At 56.4% G+C, this 14,957-nt stretch overlaps 1 protein-coding gene across 4 annotated transcripts in view; it reads right to left on the bottom strand.

The window, feature by feature from the left end:
• PIEZO1 (piezo type mechanosensitive ion channel component 1 (Er blood group)) overlaps positions 1-12,810 on the bottom strand; it is a 65,255-nt gene extending 52,445 nt beyond the window's left edge. For all 4 annotated transcript variants that reach the window (XM_074314451.1, XM_074314453.1, XM_074314454.1 and 1 more), the window contains exon 1: positions 12,613-12,810. In XM_074314451.1, the coding sequence (XP_074170552.1) occupies positions 12,613-12,676 (64 nt within the window). In that variant the 5' untranslated portion in view covers positions 12,677-12,810. The remainder of the gene's footprint in view (positions 1-12,612) is intronic.
• Between the last annotated feature and the right edge of the window lie 2,147 nt (positions 12,811-14,957).

The following is a 14,957-nucleotide window of genomic DNA, read 5'->3' as shown; positions in this document are numbered from 1 at the left end:
AGCATCTCTGTTGCCACGGGCTGACATCTCATGTCCATGGTCAGAGCTGGGAAAAAGTGGCAGCAATCTGGGCCCTCTGCACGGTGGCAAATGAGGAAGCCAGTGGCACAGCGACTGCCTGGTGCCTAGGATAACCACGTGGGTTTCTGCAGCCCAGCCACCAGTAGGAGCTACCACTGAAAATCTGTAGGAAACCAGTCTCAAGTTACAAGTAACCCATCGATGGACAGATGCAAGGACGTGAGTATCCGAGAGGCTGCGTTTACACCACCAGGCCGCTCATCCCCAGGGAGGCCTGGGTTTGCGAGAAGCGAGCCCCAGCCTGGCAGAAGGGTAAAAAAGAAACTCAGCACCAGGCTTCTTTCCCCATGAGATGGCTCCCGGGCCCTGCCACTTCCTCCTCCTCTGAGGGCTGACCTTCGGCAGCTCCCACCCATGTCTTTAAATTCACCCTGTGCAAAGCCTGAGCTTCTGAGGCTGTCCTGGTCAGGATGCGTTGGCAGCACTGCCCCCTCAACAGAGGCCACTTCATCTCAAAAGCCCTCGGCCCTCCCGCACAGGGCTGGCACGCAGGCAACGCCTCCTAAAGACATAAATGCATGCACAGGCTCCTGGCCTCTGGGGATGCCTGGAAGTGTCTCTCTCAGGCTCTGGAATGTGATGCAGCCTGTCCAGCCCAGAAGCTTCTCGAGCCTCCTCTGGAGACAGCGATTAATCACTCCTGCATCTGCCTCCTACGCCTTCAGTCCTGGAGGGTCAGGGGGTCGCCTCCCAGTTGGGTCTCCTCGATTCAGAGTGGGCCTCCAGAGGAGTACATTCCCCTCTGGTCCTTGCAAGTAACTCTTGGCTTCCAGACTTCCTCCCTTGCTCTCCAGGACAGGGAGCTGAGGAGGAGGAGGGGATGGGGCGAGTGGGACCACATGGTGGTTCAACAAAGGAAAGCTAAGGGGGGGTTCCCCAAATGGGAAACCACGGGACATGAGGTTTGCCCACCCAGTTCGGAAGCAAGGGAGGAGAAAGGGAAGGAGAATAGGGGCCTTGCTCCAAGAAAAGGGGTCGGGGTGGGGGTGGGGGGTTGAGGTCAGGCAGGAAGCCAGAAGTCTAGTGAGTGGAGCAAACTCCCTGTGTGTGGCCTTCCCCAACCCTGGGTTTTCTTTACTCAGTATAAGTCTGGCTTCATTCTGGGGAAGGATTGAGATAGTGCCCCCCTACTCCCACCCCCACTGGAGTGTCTCCACCTGCAACCCCAGGGGTGCAAAGCCACCCAGGGCTTCCCCAGACTCCTGGCAAGAGTCTGACAGGGCCAAACAGAACAGTGGGATGACAGGTGGGCACTGCCTCCATGGGAAGAAGAAGAGAGCCCAGTATCCCTCTGGCTTCCTTAGGCAGAAGACACATGGACAGAGGGACCCTAAGTTCATCACCCATCCTCCAGCATCCAGGACCCCATGAAGAACAACCTCCAGGCAGACAATGCTCCATACTTTGTTTCTATGTTAATCTAATTCTCATGAGGTCAAATATGTGCCCATTTGCCAGGATGAGGAAACTGAGGCAAGAGAGGTTGTTGCCATGGTCACAGAGCAAACAAGCTCTGATGATGAATCACACAGTCAGTTCCTGAACAAATGGGGCGGCCACCCCAAGGGCCCCCTCAGCCACCGCCCCTGGGCTTTAAGCCACCATCCCTGAATCACCCACCCCTCCTCCAGCACCGGCAAGCCCCCACTCCTGACCTTTGGATATTGGGGGCCAGCCTGGCCACCTCCCCACGGCTGAGAAGGTGTGCACCCACTGTTAAAGTCTGGGATGTGGCTCCTGTAGTGAGATAGGAAGTGGCCCCAGGCTCAGGAGCTGATGAGGTTGGTGTGAGCCTCAGAGAGCACAGCATCAAGCAGTGCCACTTGTCACAGCCTCTGCCTACGTCCCCCTCCCACCTGCAGGATCAGGCCCTGACAGTGCCATAACAACATCAGAAGGACAAGAGCCTGCCCAAGGGGAATACAGGTACCACCACTGACAGCAGAATGGCTCAGGGTGGAGAAAAGCCCGCCCGGATACTGGTCTCTGGGAAGCGGGTTGGTTCTCTACAAAGTAGAGAAGAAACAGGCGTGAGTATATGCTGTGCAGCTGGGTCCTGGCCAGCATGTGTTGGCAGCACTGCCTCCTCAACAGGGGCCACTTCATCACAAAAGTCCTCAGCCCTCCCGCACAGGGCTGGCAGGAGACGCAGTACTGACCCCGGGGAGGTGCAGTCATTCTGGACAAAGAGAGGAGCGGAGAACTCACAGGCAGCTCATCTGCTGGGGAGATGCAGGAAAGCACTAGGGCCGCACAGAACTCCCTGGAGAATCAAACAAGACAGGCCACCCGGGACCAAGCTGTGCTGCACTCGCCAAGCACCTGGGCACAGCATCCGCAGGCCCTGAAACTGTGCTGTCCTTGGACTGAGTGGTCCAACTCCAGGAGTTTATTTTGAGGGGAAAGGGTCAGAAGGAAAAGCAGGCAGCACACAAAGATGGCTACTGCATCCCTGGGCTTGGTGGGAAAGGAACCCAATTCATCCAACAGGTCGCTCAGGGGGAGGAAGCCACGCTGAAGACAACAGAGCGAGTCCCAGCCATGCCCAGGAAATCCAGGACAAGAGCAGGTGAGCGAGGGACAGTCCCTGCAGATAGCAGGACACAGGACCTGGGAGGGGACTCATCACAAAAGGTATCAAAGGCGATTAACGTCAGGGTGACACGGGTGGGGGGCGAGTAGAGGGCAAAGGCGGAGGCAGGAAGCACAGAAGGAGACCAGTCAGCCTGAGTGGCCAGGCCCACCTATCAGGAAAAACTGAGACAGATCCCGAGTGCCAGGCACCCAGCCACAGCCGCCCTTACAATGTTCTGGCGGGAAGCTGGCCATTTACACAGAGCACATCACTAACTATTAACAGAATTTCTAATGAAAATACCTGCTCTTAAAAAAGACACCATTCAGAAAACGATTAGAATCGGTAAGTCACCGGAGGGGAAAACATTTGCAGTGCATATAGCTGATAAAGACCTAAAACCTGAATCCATAAAGAACGCCCACAAGTCAGAAATAAAAAACGAAAACCAGTTTTTAAAAGTGGGTGGAAGACTTTGAGACTTGTCACAAAAGATATCAAAGGCGATTAACGTCAGGGTGACATGGGTTAAAGATACCATTTCACAACCACAAACTGGCTAAAATCAGAGGCCACAGCACCACAAGCTGGTGAGGGTGTGAGCCCTGGAACCCTCCCCCTGTGAGGGAATGGAAACAACGTAACCTGGAGAAGCCGCCAACCCCACGCCCAGGTGTGTAGGAGTGAATGAAATTCAAGTATGTGTCCACAGAGACACACACAACTAGCTGCCTTGCTCTTACCTTGTTTCCCCGAAAATAAGACTGGGTCATATTATTAAGTTTTGCTCCGAAAGATGCATTAGGGCTTATGTTCAGGGGGTGTCATCCTGAAAAATCAGGCTAGGGCTTATTTTCCAGTTAGGTCTGATTTTCGGGGAAACACGGTCATCGCCAACCCAGAACAGGAGAGTGGATAAACAAACATGGTGTGGCGCTTACAACAGAGGACCACTAACCAGCACTAAAAAAGGTGCCACTGACAGCTTGGACCAACTGCAGAGACTCTGCACTGAGCAAAGGCAGCAGATACAGAAGCACACGGCCCTGGTTGTCCCCCAAACATGAACCCCAAATACAGGCAAAACTAACCTAGAGTGACAGAAGTCAGAGAATTGTGTGTATGTGGGGGGGGAGGGGGGAAGTGACCAGATGGGGACATGGGGGCTCTTGGGGCAGAAGTGTCACAGATATACTCCACTGTCAAAAGTCACCAAACAGGACACTTAGGATCTGGGCACTTCAGCGCTTGCTCGTGATAAAAATGCACGGACTAAGTGGGGCTGTGCCAGGACCCCCAAAGCGTACAGCAGAGCCTGGCTTAAAGCAGGTTCTTCAAACATATTTGCCAAGTGAACGAAGGTGGCAGAAGGCAGCAGAGTGCCCCAGTGTCTGAAGGGGAAGAGGGTCAGCCACAGGAAGATGGTGGCGAAGGAAATAGGTGGCAGGGCCCCGGAGCGAGAAGGAGCTTGGGGTGTTGGAGGGAGATAAAAGCTGGGTGTTTGTGGGGGACAAGGCACAGATAGAGGAAGGAACTGGGGAGTCATTCGATAAATTGACAGGTGGGAGGTGCAGGGGCTGAGGGCCCCTGGGAGGCAGGAGTGGCACAGTAAGAACCCTGGTTCTGGGGGCAGGTGGACCTGGTGCCAACTGCCATATCCCTCCATGACATCACCCCCAGGCCCCCTGTTCTCACCTGTGAGATGGAGTCACTACCACTCACCTGTTAGAAGTAGCATGCTCACTATAGAGTGCTGCTACCAGCAACAGGCAGGGATGGTGGGGACTCACTCTGAGTGGAGACTAGAAGATTGGGGGCCATGTTCCAGGCTGAGGAGCAGGGTTTACAAGGTGGGCAGTGGGCAGCTCTTGGGGCTTTACATGCAGGAATAGCTGCTCAGATATCTCGGTAAGTCCCCTTGGCCATGGGACACACGGTGGACACAGCCAGAAGCCTGGGGCAGGGAGGGCAGAGAGGCCTCCATGTGCGTCTCAGCCCAGGCTGCTGCGGCAGTGCACATGGGTGGAGATTGCAGAGGGGGTGGGGAGACAAGTGGACACTGAGCTAGAGAAATGACACAGAGGTTTGTGCCCGAGTGACCAGTCAGCTGGAGGCAGCGGCCGGACAACTTCAGGGATGAAGAGACAGAGTGAGATCGGGTACAGACTGCTCACCTTCCCCTGATGGAGACAGAGGGCAAGGAGCTCAGGAGAGGCTGGGGAGCTGGTGCCCTAGGATGACGTCACACTCCAAAAGGCAACTAGCACACGGCGTCCAAACTATACCTGGGCTGTAAGTCACCAGGGCACATGTGAGCTTGCAGACAGATGTTGGGAAGTGTGGGCCACCTGCTCTTTTGTGAAATAGCCTAAGACCACAACCCCCACCCCAGGATGGCAGACAGACACACCCACAGCACAAAGCCTGGCGCTCGGGAGCTCCAGATAGGAGTTGGGTCGTGGTGGTCCTTTGTGTTCCTGGCTATTGGGAAAGGAAAAGGAAAGATGAAACAGGAATAGTGGATGGATGGATGACTTTGTTTCCCTTTTAAAAACTCCTTTCAGGTTGTTAAAATGATGTGTTGTTTCAGTGGTGTTTTAACTATAAACAGAAATCAAGTGAATGGGAGAGGGTGGTGAGAGAAGAGAGGGAGAAGGGCGGGAAGGAGATCACAGCAACGTGTGCACAGAGGCAGAACGGGAGCGAGGCACCTTGGAGGAGCTGGGGTCTGATGGGGGTCCCAGCCAACAGGTCACAGGCCCTGGGAGTTCCAGGAAGTGAGAAACACTGAGACCCAGGCCTGAGGCCTCTGGGGCTCCTCAGGGGGCCTCCTGCCTGGGGAGCCCACACCTAGCCTTCTCCTGCTGTCTTCCAGTCCTGGCCACAATCACAGGCCTTTGGCTGTTCCCGCAGGCCTGAGGAATCTATTTATGTGGCAGTTTTATTCTTTTTTCCCCCTGAGGATCCACGGGGAGGGCAGGGGAGGCGAGGAGAGCGGGAGGAGGGACAGGCCTAGCTGGCACACCTGGGCACTGCTCCCTGCTCTCTGCGTGGGCCAGCTCCTCCCCACCTGGCAGCTCACGGACCTGGGATGGAAGCATGGCCATTGAGCCCCCCTACTCTGCAGGAGCCCTTGGTGCTTGGGCCCATCTCAGCCACCCATTCACTGGCAAAAGAAACCACAGGAGGAGGCCGCGGTCCTTCTTTAGCCTGAACCCAAGGAAGGAGAAGTGGCCTCGGCTATATATACTTATGGAGAAAACAGTGTGTAGATAGAAGGCTGGTAAACACCCGGCCCGTTAGAGGGAACCTAAAAATACTCCCTATAATTATGTTATTAAAACACACCAGAAAAATGGACCCACCCCACGGAGCAAAGGCCCCCAGACGGCTACAGGGAAGTGGGAGGACACACACGTCAGCCTGAGCGTGCCCTGGCGTCACCCGGGCACTGGTCTGGGCCTGGATGCTGCCCCACTGTGCTCCCAAGCCAGCTGTCACCTCCCCCTGATGGGTGGCCTGCCCTAGGGCCGACCACGCTGCCCAGTCTCATACTGCAGCTGCTCATCTACAGAACAGGAAGCTCCGGGCCCCATGTGGACCCCCGAGAAAACACACTGTGATTCCCAAGGCCTGGGGGCAACCTCAGCTCCCATGAGATGGGGGAGCAGTAACTGTGAATGCCTGCCTGGGAAGGACAGAGGGGAGGCCGCCGGGTCATGGGGATGCAGGAAGGACACAAGGCAGAGATGTTTATGCTTTGACAAAGGAGCAGACAGGCCTGAACAACAAACAGCGTCCTAGGAGGCCCACAGTGCACTGGCCAGGTCTCCTGCTGAGCGTGGGTGAGGGGCAGACAGACCTACAGGGTTAAAACAAAAACTTCATCTCACCTGATTTAACATTTCACTATTTTATTAAAAGTCTTCATACATTACTTACGTAATTAAAACTACATTTAAAAAATGAAAACTTGGAGGGGAACCAAGTCTCAGGTCCCGAGGGTCTACTCCGCTTGCCCAGCCCTTCTCCTGCCCCACCTCCACCTGGCCACCACCAGGGGATTGGAACCTAGAAAGAAATGCACCCCCACAGCACCCCCATCCACCAGGCCACTCGCTTGGCTCCTTCCAGAGACAGAGGGCCCAACCTTGGGGCACTGCCCTGGTCTGGGGCCCTGGAGCTGAGCTGCCCTCCTGCCTGGCTGCCAATTTCTCTCCCTCCAGCAGACTGGCCTTGCCTGGTGCTCACCTTTCCCCAGCCTGTCCAGCCCCGTGTCCAGCCTGGACCTTGTTCTGTATGGTACTGTGTTTCCCCGAAAATAAGCCCTAGCTGGACCATCAGCTGTACTGCGTCTTTTGGAGCAAAGATTAATATAAGACTTGGTCTTATATATATTATTTAAATATATTTTATATTAAAATAAGACCGGGTCTTATATTAATCTTTGCTCCAAAAGACGCAGTAGAGCTGATGGTCCGGCTAGGGCTTATTTTCGGGGAAATGGGGTAGTTTTGGGTACTCCGTCTCGTGTGGCTTATTTGTTGCACTGCGTTTCTTGCCTATCTGTGATAAGCACACCACTGTGTGAATAAACACAGGAAAGGCACCTACAGAATCAAAGCGCCAGGAGCTGGGAGACCCCAGACCTCTTGTTACAGCCAAGAAAACCACGGCCTGGTTAGAAACGGAGAAGGATGAGCCCCAGCCCCTCCCACGGCCACCACCATTGGCCCTGAACCAGAACTTAAGCCCCTGGCTCCTGCCCAGAGCTCTGTCCCTTGAGATCTGGATGATAGAACGCTTGAATAAATCTAGGAAAGACTCAGGGAAAGGTCCTGTGTGAGCTCACAGGAATCTGTGTGGGTGGGCATAGTGCATGCTGGCCGAGGGCCGGGCTGCACACACCCACGGTCCCTTGGCCAGCCCTGGACACCTCACCTCCCCCTTCCTGGGACTGTCTGTGTGCACTGACCCCGGGGGCGGGTGGCTCCTTCCATTCTGCACCCTGGAGACCCAACCTGGCTGCTGAATACCAGCATGTGGGCCCAGCGTGCTGGCACATGTGGAAAAGTGCTCTGGGGTTCCTGGCCTACCAGGAGTATGGGGGCTCCCGTCCAGAGACTTGGAGACCAAGAGATCAGAGGCCTGGGAGTAGCCATTGAGATTTTACTGTCTTGTTTACAGGCGAGGAAACTGAGTCCAGGAGAGAGCGGTAAGGGCCTGGCAAGTTCAAAGCAGGACAGAGGCTGCTGTGGCCAACAAACCCCTCCAGCAAAGTCAGTGGAGACTCCCCCATCTGTCCTGTCCCCTCCCCTCCCCTCTCTGCTTCCTTTCCCTCTCTGTCCTCCCCACGACCTTCCACCCCAGGGTCTCTCAAAGGTGACATCCTGCAAGGTGTGGGACTCACCTGCCCCCAAAAGGAAAAGATCTCATCCGGAGCTTCCTCACTTCCTACCTTTGTGATCTTGGATGAGTGAATTAACTTCCCCAACCCTCAATTTCCTCATCCAGAAAACAGGCTACACTCAGAAGAATTCAAACGTCAAGAGTGGAACGAAGCTCAGGTGTAGAGCAGGTGATCCGGCCCCACCTCACCATCTCTCCAGGAGACTCAGGCTGAGGGGGACAGGACAGGGAGCTGGGGACAGGGCCGCCAGCCACATGCTCCCCTTGAGGAAAAGCTTGAGACAAGAACTCCACGAGGGTCCACTGCCTGGCAGACATGTGCTGCCTTACCAACTGCTTCTGGAACACCTGGTTCTTACTACCAGGAAGGACCAAATTGCACTGGCAACCAGAAGGGGAAAATCTACATTTAAAAAGTCTATATATGGGGCGGCCCGATGGCTCAGTTGGTTGGAGCGCAGGCTCTGGTCAACGGGGTTGCCAGTTCGATTCCCATCCGCAACTACACGAGCTGCCCCTGAGCTTCTAGAGGGGCGGCTGGATGGCTCAGTTGGTTAGAGCGCCAGCTCTCAACAGCAAGGTTGCCGGTTCAATTCCCGCATGGGATGGTGGGCTGCGCCCCCTGCAACTAAAGACTGAAAACAGCAACTGGACTTGGAGCTGAGCTGCGCCCTCCACAACTAGATTGAAGGACAACGACTTGGAACTGATGGGCTCTGGACAAACACACTGTTCCCCTATATTCCCCAATAAAATTTATTTTTTAAAAAGTCTATATATTTCTAAAATAGACAACAAAGAGAAGCCCAACAATTTGTTGAATCCTAAGGCAAAGGGGATTTCTGAGGCCCAGAGGCTACCCTGGACCCTGAAGATTGTGGTAGCAAGATCGGAAAGATCCATAATCCCTCCGGTGGGCTGGCCCCACCTCCCCCCCAGCCACAGAAAGCAATACCCTGAGCCTGCCCTCAGAGTAGAGGGAGTCAAGAAGGGCTGCCGTCCTTCCTCTCCAACTTTGAGCACTGAAAGCAAATTCAGTGCCCTGTCAGAACAGGGGAGACACCGCCCAGGAAGCAGCTCGTGGGGCCAGGATCTGAGACTGGGCACTCCTCCTGCCTCCAGAGACGACATTTCCTTTGTAGGACCCTTCCTGGCTGGGCCCCAGGCTCTCTATGCCCTGGCTTCCAGCACGATGATGGCCTACAGATGACCACAGGTGACCCATCCTCAGCTCCTGGACAGACCCTGGCCCCGCCCCCAAAACACACACATGCACACCCACCCATCAGTCCTGCTGACTCATTCAGTCTTCCTGGGGGCCGGCACAAGGCAGCGGCTCATCCCCAAGGTCACAGAGGAAAGCAGGACCTACCTCCAGCTCCAAGGCCACCCCGTCTGGGTGCGTTCCTTCCTAGTGGCACCACAGAGCATAGCCTCTGGACGGGACAGACCCAGGCTCTGTGCTGCTCTGAGAGCCGAGCACAGTCTCACCCCCAAGGGGCAACTGGAAAAATGCTAAATTCTCAGACCTGGACTGCTGTAAGGCCCTGAGGCCCAGGCCTCTGTTTTGTCATTACCGAAAGAGCAGACCACGTCCTGCCTGCCTCACAGGGGTGTGGAGACAGTGATGGTGACAACACTATGAAAAGGAGGAAGTGTCCCCATTCTAAATGGTAACACTTCTCAGTAACAATCAGTCTGATGCAGGTGACGCGCCAGTGTGTAGTGGGTGTGCCTGTGAGGCCAGAGGCCTCATCCTACAGCAAAAGAAGCCATTTTGCCCCATTACCTGTTTCCTATAGTCAGTGATACAATTACTGCCTTCTAACCACTTCCCTTTTGACTACGTTTGTTTCTGGCTGTCCCTGGAAGGTCAAGAGTCAGGAGGTGTGGCCTGTTCTATGGGAATCACAAAATGTCTTGCCCTGAAATCTCTCTAGAAGCTTCCAGCTTTGGGTCCTGACTCCCTAGGGCTCCAGGGACAACAGGTGAGCAGCCTCTTCGCCCCCCTTTACAGGGGGAGTCTGGGAGTCTGTCAAGATGAAGAGGCCAGGCGGGGCTTTTCGGGGAGTAATTCTGCACCACACGGGGAGTGGCATGGGAGCGATGGGGCACCCCAGGATGACTCAAACCCTCCCCACAGCCCCTGCCTGAGCCAGCACAGGACACAATGTGACTAATATCTTATGAAGGCCTTACCCAGCACCTACCTCTCTCTTCCAAAACACTGTAGAAATAGCTATTTCCAGCCAGCGCTTGAAAGAGAGGAGGGCTCCCGAGACAGTAGAGTGAACATTCTACCTCCAGCCAGCCAGCACGGCCTTGAAATCCACAGGACAGCTAGCGGGTCCCTAGGGATGGGAGCTGCCCACGCCCTGGACAAGAAGAGTCTCAGGTATCACCCGCCAGGCTGGCTCGACACCACCCTCCCCAAAAGCTTAGGAAAAAATACTGAAGCCCAAGCCCCACAGCCAGGCACAGAATCAGTGTGGGGTGTGGCCTGGGCATCAGGGCTTTCTAATTATTAATAGACTTTATTTTGGGGGCAGTTTCAGGTTTATAGAAAAACTGAGCAACAAGTACAGGGAATTAGTCATCAAGCTCCCCAGGTGACTCGAATATGGCCCAGGAGAAAACCCCTGAGCTAGCACCACCTCCACATCCAGGGACAAGAGAACTCTCCCCCATCACCACGTGGGGAACAACAGAGACCCAGAAATGAACCCAGGACCCCTGCCTAATTCTCGATCAACAAACTCCAGTCCTCGGGCCAAACCTGGACCCACCACTTGTTTTGGCACAGCCCAAAGCTAGGAGTGGTTTTTACATTTTTTAATGGTTGGAAAAATATCCAAAGATTTCACGATGTGAAAATATTTACTCTCTGGCCCATTACAGAAAAAGTTTGTTGACCCTGTGCAAGGAGAGTCCACCATGTGTGGGGGGGTGTCCTTCAGGAAGGACCCCCCACCTCCGCAGGCCTAACGGATTCATTTCCTATCTCAACAGGCCAGGCTGAGGAGGCTGCTGTGCGCAGGACAGGTGAACCTGCACCTTTGAGAAGCTTACCTGTCCTCCCCCCATCCCTGCCACCAGCTTCAAGCTCCCTCTTGTTGGGTCTGTTCTGCTTGTCCGTGCCATCTGGCTCTCCAGAGGCACTGTGCACAGACAGCTGACCGTGTGCTCTCCCATGTTCATCCCAGCCTGTCCTGTCTACACAAGGGACAACTCAAATCCTCCTCTCCGACCTCAATGTTTTCATTGATTCCTGTCTTGAAAATTTTCCCAAGTTTCACCACCTTTCTCTGCTACAAATCAAAACACAGTCTGTCTGGGAGCCAAAGTGCAGGCTGCTGTGGATCCCCCACATTCCCGGCCCACTGGGAGCCTGTGCCGACCTATAACAGAAGTTGGCAGAGGCCTACCTGGATGAGTTACCAGGCTCTGAAAAGGCTTTCAGAATAAAACACTCCCACCCACCATGGTCTGACAGAGTTCCACCCAAGAGACAGACTTTTGCACCCAATGCAAACCGTTCCGTGTTTCTGTCAATTAACTGAATCAGACTACTTCCCCCCCTCACACCCAGTAGAGACCATCTCACATGGAGGGAGCTGAGGGCAGTGTGATGGGTGGAATGAGCTGCCCTGGGCACAGTGGAGGTAGGGAGGGTGCAAAGGGGGAGGCCTAACAAGCACCAAGAGCCACAGGATGTGCTTTCCGGAAGGGGCAACACTCATGCCAGAGCTGGGGACCCTCAGCTCTGACACCGCTGCTAGAGCCTCCTGGGGGGCGGGGGGGGGGGTGTTCCCTCCCCCAACTCAGGGCCCAGTTGCCCAGCTCCTTTCCGCAGCACTAGAGATGGAACGGAATAAGCCAGAGCACAAGGAAGGGCAGGGAGGAACCAGAACTACTTTTTCCAAAGGATGGGCCTGCCCCAGTCGGGCTGAACGTGGGGACGGGCAGGGAAGAGCGGGGGCGCCGCGCCCAGGGTACAGACGTTAGTTCTGCTCCAAAGGCTCCAGATTAAACAGCTCCAGGCAGGAAGCCCGCCTTCTCCCACACTGGTCAGGAAGTCATGATGCAAGTTTGCGCTTTTTTTTTTTTTAACACGAAAGAGAGAAAGAGATTCGTGCCCCCCTCACCCGCTCTCCGGCCCGTCCACGGGGGCAAACAATCCCCTTGCAGTGCTCCCCCCGGCCCCCGCCCTCCGGCGTCCGGACGGAGAAACCCGCCGCGCTCTCCCGGGGCGCTCGCCGGCCAGCACAGTGGGCGCCCGGTTGCCACCTCTCTGCCAGTCCGCCGCTGCCCTCCCAGCCCGGCGCTCGGACGGGGACCCTGCCGAGACCGCCCGCGCCACCCCGGCCTCCCTGGCGCTCTCATGCTTCTGGAATGCGGGCGGCGAGGGCCGCGCGTCCTGGGAAATCTCCGCGCCCGCCAGCTCACGGCCCCCGCCCCAGCCGGCCTCGCTCGCGGCGGGGCCGGGAACTGGGGAGCGGGACACAGCCGTGTCCCAACTTGGAGCTCACCTCGCCCGCCCCACTTACCGGCCAAAAGAGAGAAAGGCAGCAGCAACCAGTAGAGCACCGCGCCGAGCACGTGCGGCTCCATGCCCAGAGGGCCCGCGGGGTCCGCCCAGGGTCGCTGGGCAGCCGCGGCACTAAGGGGCGGCGCGGGGCGTCCGGGGTTGGCGCGCCATGGCTCACAGGGCGGGTGGCCGCACGTGCCGCGCGCGGCGGCCAGGACTCCCGGCTGCTCTGCCGGGACCCGAGCGCCTCCGCGCGCTCCTCCTCCTGGGTCCGGGACCCGCGCCCGCTCCGGGGACAGCCCTGCCGGGCAGCAAGCTCAGCGCGCGGTTCTGGGAAACTCGCGGAGGCCGAGCAGGGCCGGACGGCGGTTTGGCGGCTCCCTCCCTCCCTCGCCGCCCGCGGGCCTTTATAAGCTCGGCCCCCGCCCGCCCTCTGCGGCGTGCCCGCCTCCGCGCTGCCTCGACGGCCCGGCGCGCCCGGCACCCCCGCTGCCCCACGCACCAGCGCACCCCGCCAGCCCTCAGGGCTGGGGCTGGCAAGCCGAGATCCGAGACCCCCACCTGGCGTGCGCCCCAAGAAGACCCCCCATCCCCTATAGCCTTGGTGCTGCCGCTCAGTGTGAGCGTAGGGACGGGCTGGGGGCGCTTCTCCCTGGTGGGCCCGGCTAGAATGCTAAAGAAAGGATCAGCACCCCACGCGCAACTGCGCCCCGCGTGGCTAGAGCGACTTTCGCTTTGGTGCCGCAGACGTAAGGACGTAGCGCCCCCTGGGGACGGTGGGTCGGCTCGGGGCCCCAGCCCAGAGGACCAGCACCCAGTCAGGCTGGGGTTGAGTGGGGGCCGCTTCCAGCCACACCTATCATCACCACCAGCTTTGCACTAATCACTTTGCCATAAGGCAGTAAGTGATAACAGCCAGAGCACTCGCCGAGGCCTATTGTCCTTTAGAGTGGACAGGCTAGGGTCTGAGTCCAGGGTGCTGCGCACTTCACCCACGTCACCTCAGTTTGGCCTTTGCCGGGTGGCTTGGCAAGGAGAAACGGGAAGGGCCCCAGAGTGTCAGAGATTGAGCCCAGGGGATATGGCTGGACACTGTCCAGGCTCCCAACTTGGCTGCATGAGGGAATGAGCGAGGATGGTGGGTGTGGTGGGAACCAGAGAGCCTGCAGCCAGCATTGACCCACTCCACGCTCGCTGACTGATGCAAACCAGAACACAGGACCAGACGGTCCGACTCCTCAAAAGCCACAAAGGGGAACTTTCATGAAGTCTGGCGTTGAAATGCTGGCTGGCTTTCTCCATGCCGCTCCTCCTGCTCTTTCCTTTCTCAATTCCCAGCTGGAGTCATGTCTGCCCCTGGACTTTTTCTAGACCCTCTGAGACTTGTAGCATTGGGGTTTCTCCTCAAGGTCAGAGTCCGAAGGAAGCTGGTGACTTGGAGTCCAGCTGATTGGGAGTTCTAGGACCCACCTACAAATGCGCCTGTTCCAGCCTCTGGCAGAGATGGCTGGAGCCATTCTCAAGGAAAGGCCCGAATCTGGCTGCCTTGAGTCGCCCCTTGGCAGGGGTTGGGGCAAGGGTCTCCAAGTAGCATCAACATCAATGGAGATAACCAGAGGACAGCCCATGTCAGCTCCACTGGCTGCTGGCATTATGGTCCCAGTAGGCCAACCCCCTCTGCACCTTGAGAGCATCTATGCGATGGGATAGTGGCCCCAAGCCGTGGAGTTGTGAAGATTTAAGAGGAGACTGTGTCGGGGGCTGGCCCGGTGGCTCAGGCGGTTGGAGCTCCATGCTCCTAACTCCGAAGGTTGCCGGTTCGATTCCCACATGGGCCAGTGGGCTCTCAACCACAAGGTTGCCAGATCAATTCCTTGACTATCGCAAGGATGGTGGGCAGCGCCCCCTGCAACTAAGATTGAACATGGCACCTTGAGCTGAGCTGCAGCTAAGCTCCCAGATGGATCAGTTGGTTGGAGAGTGTCTTCTCAACCACAAGGTTGCCAGTTTGACTCCTGCAAGGGACGGTGGGCTGCGCCCCCTGCAACAAGCAATGAAAACTGGACCTGGAACTGAGCTGCGCTCTCCACAACTAAGACTGAAAAGACAACAACTTAACTTGGAAAAAAGTCCTGGAAGTATACACGGTTTCCCAATAAAAGTCCTGTTCCCTTCCCCAATAAAAACACAAACAAAAAAAAACCTCTAAAAAAAAAAAAAGAGACTATGTCAAAGTAGATGTCAAGTAACACGCACCTGCTGAGGGAGTCACCATCTGTCCCCTTGGTTATCCCCCATTATCATTCTTAGGCTGCTGACTGGGGAGAGGAGGGCAGGCAAAGAGAGAAAGGCTTGCCAGAATGC

The sequence above is a fragment of the Rhinolophus sinicus genome, linkage group LG11 (genome assembly GCF_036562045.2).
Source record: "Rhinolophus sinicus isolate RSC01 linkage group LG11, ASM3656204v1, whole genome shotgun sequence".
In the NCBI taxonomy this organism is placed as follows: domain Eukaryota; kingdom Metazoa; phylum Chordata; class Mammalia; order Chiroptera; family Rhinolophidae; genus Rhinolophus; species Rhinolophus sinicus.
This window is presented reverse-complemented; position numbering and strand designations above follow the sequence as displayed.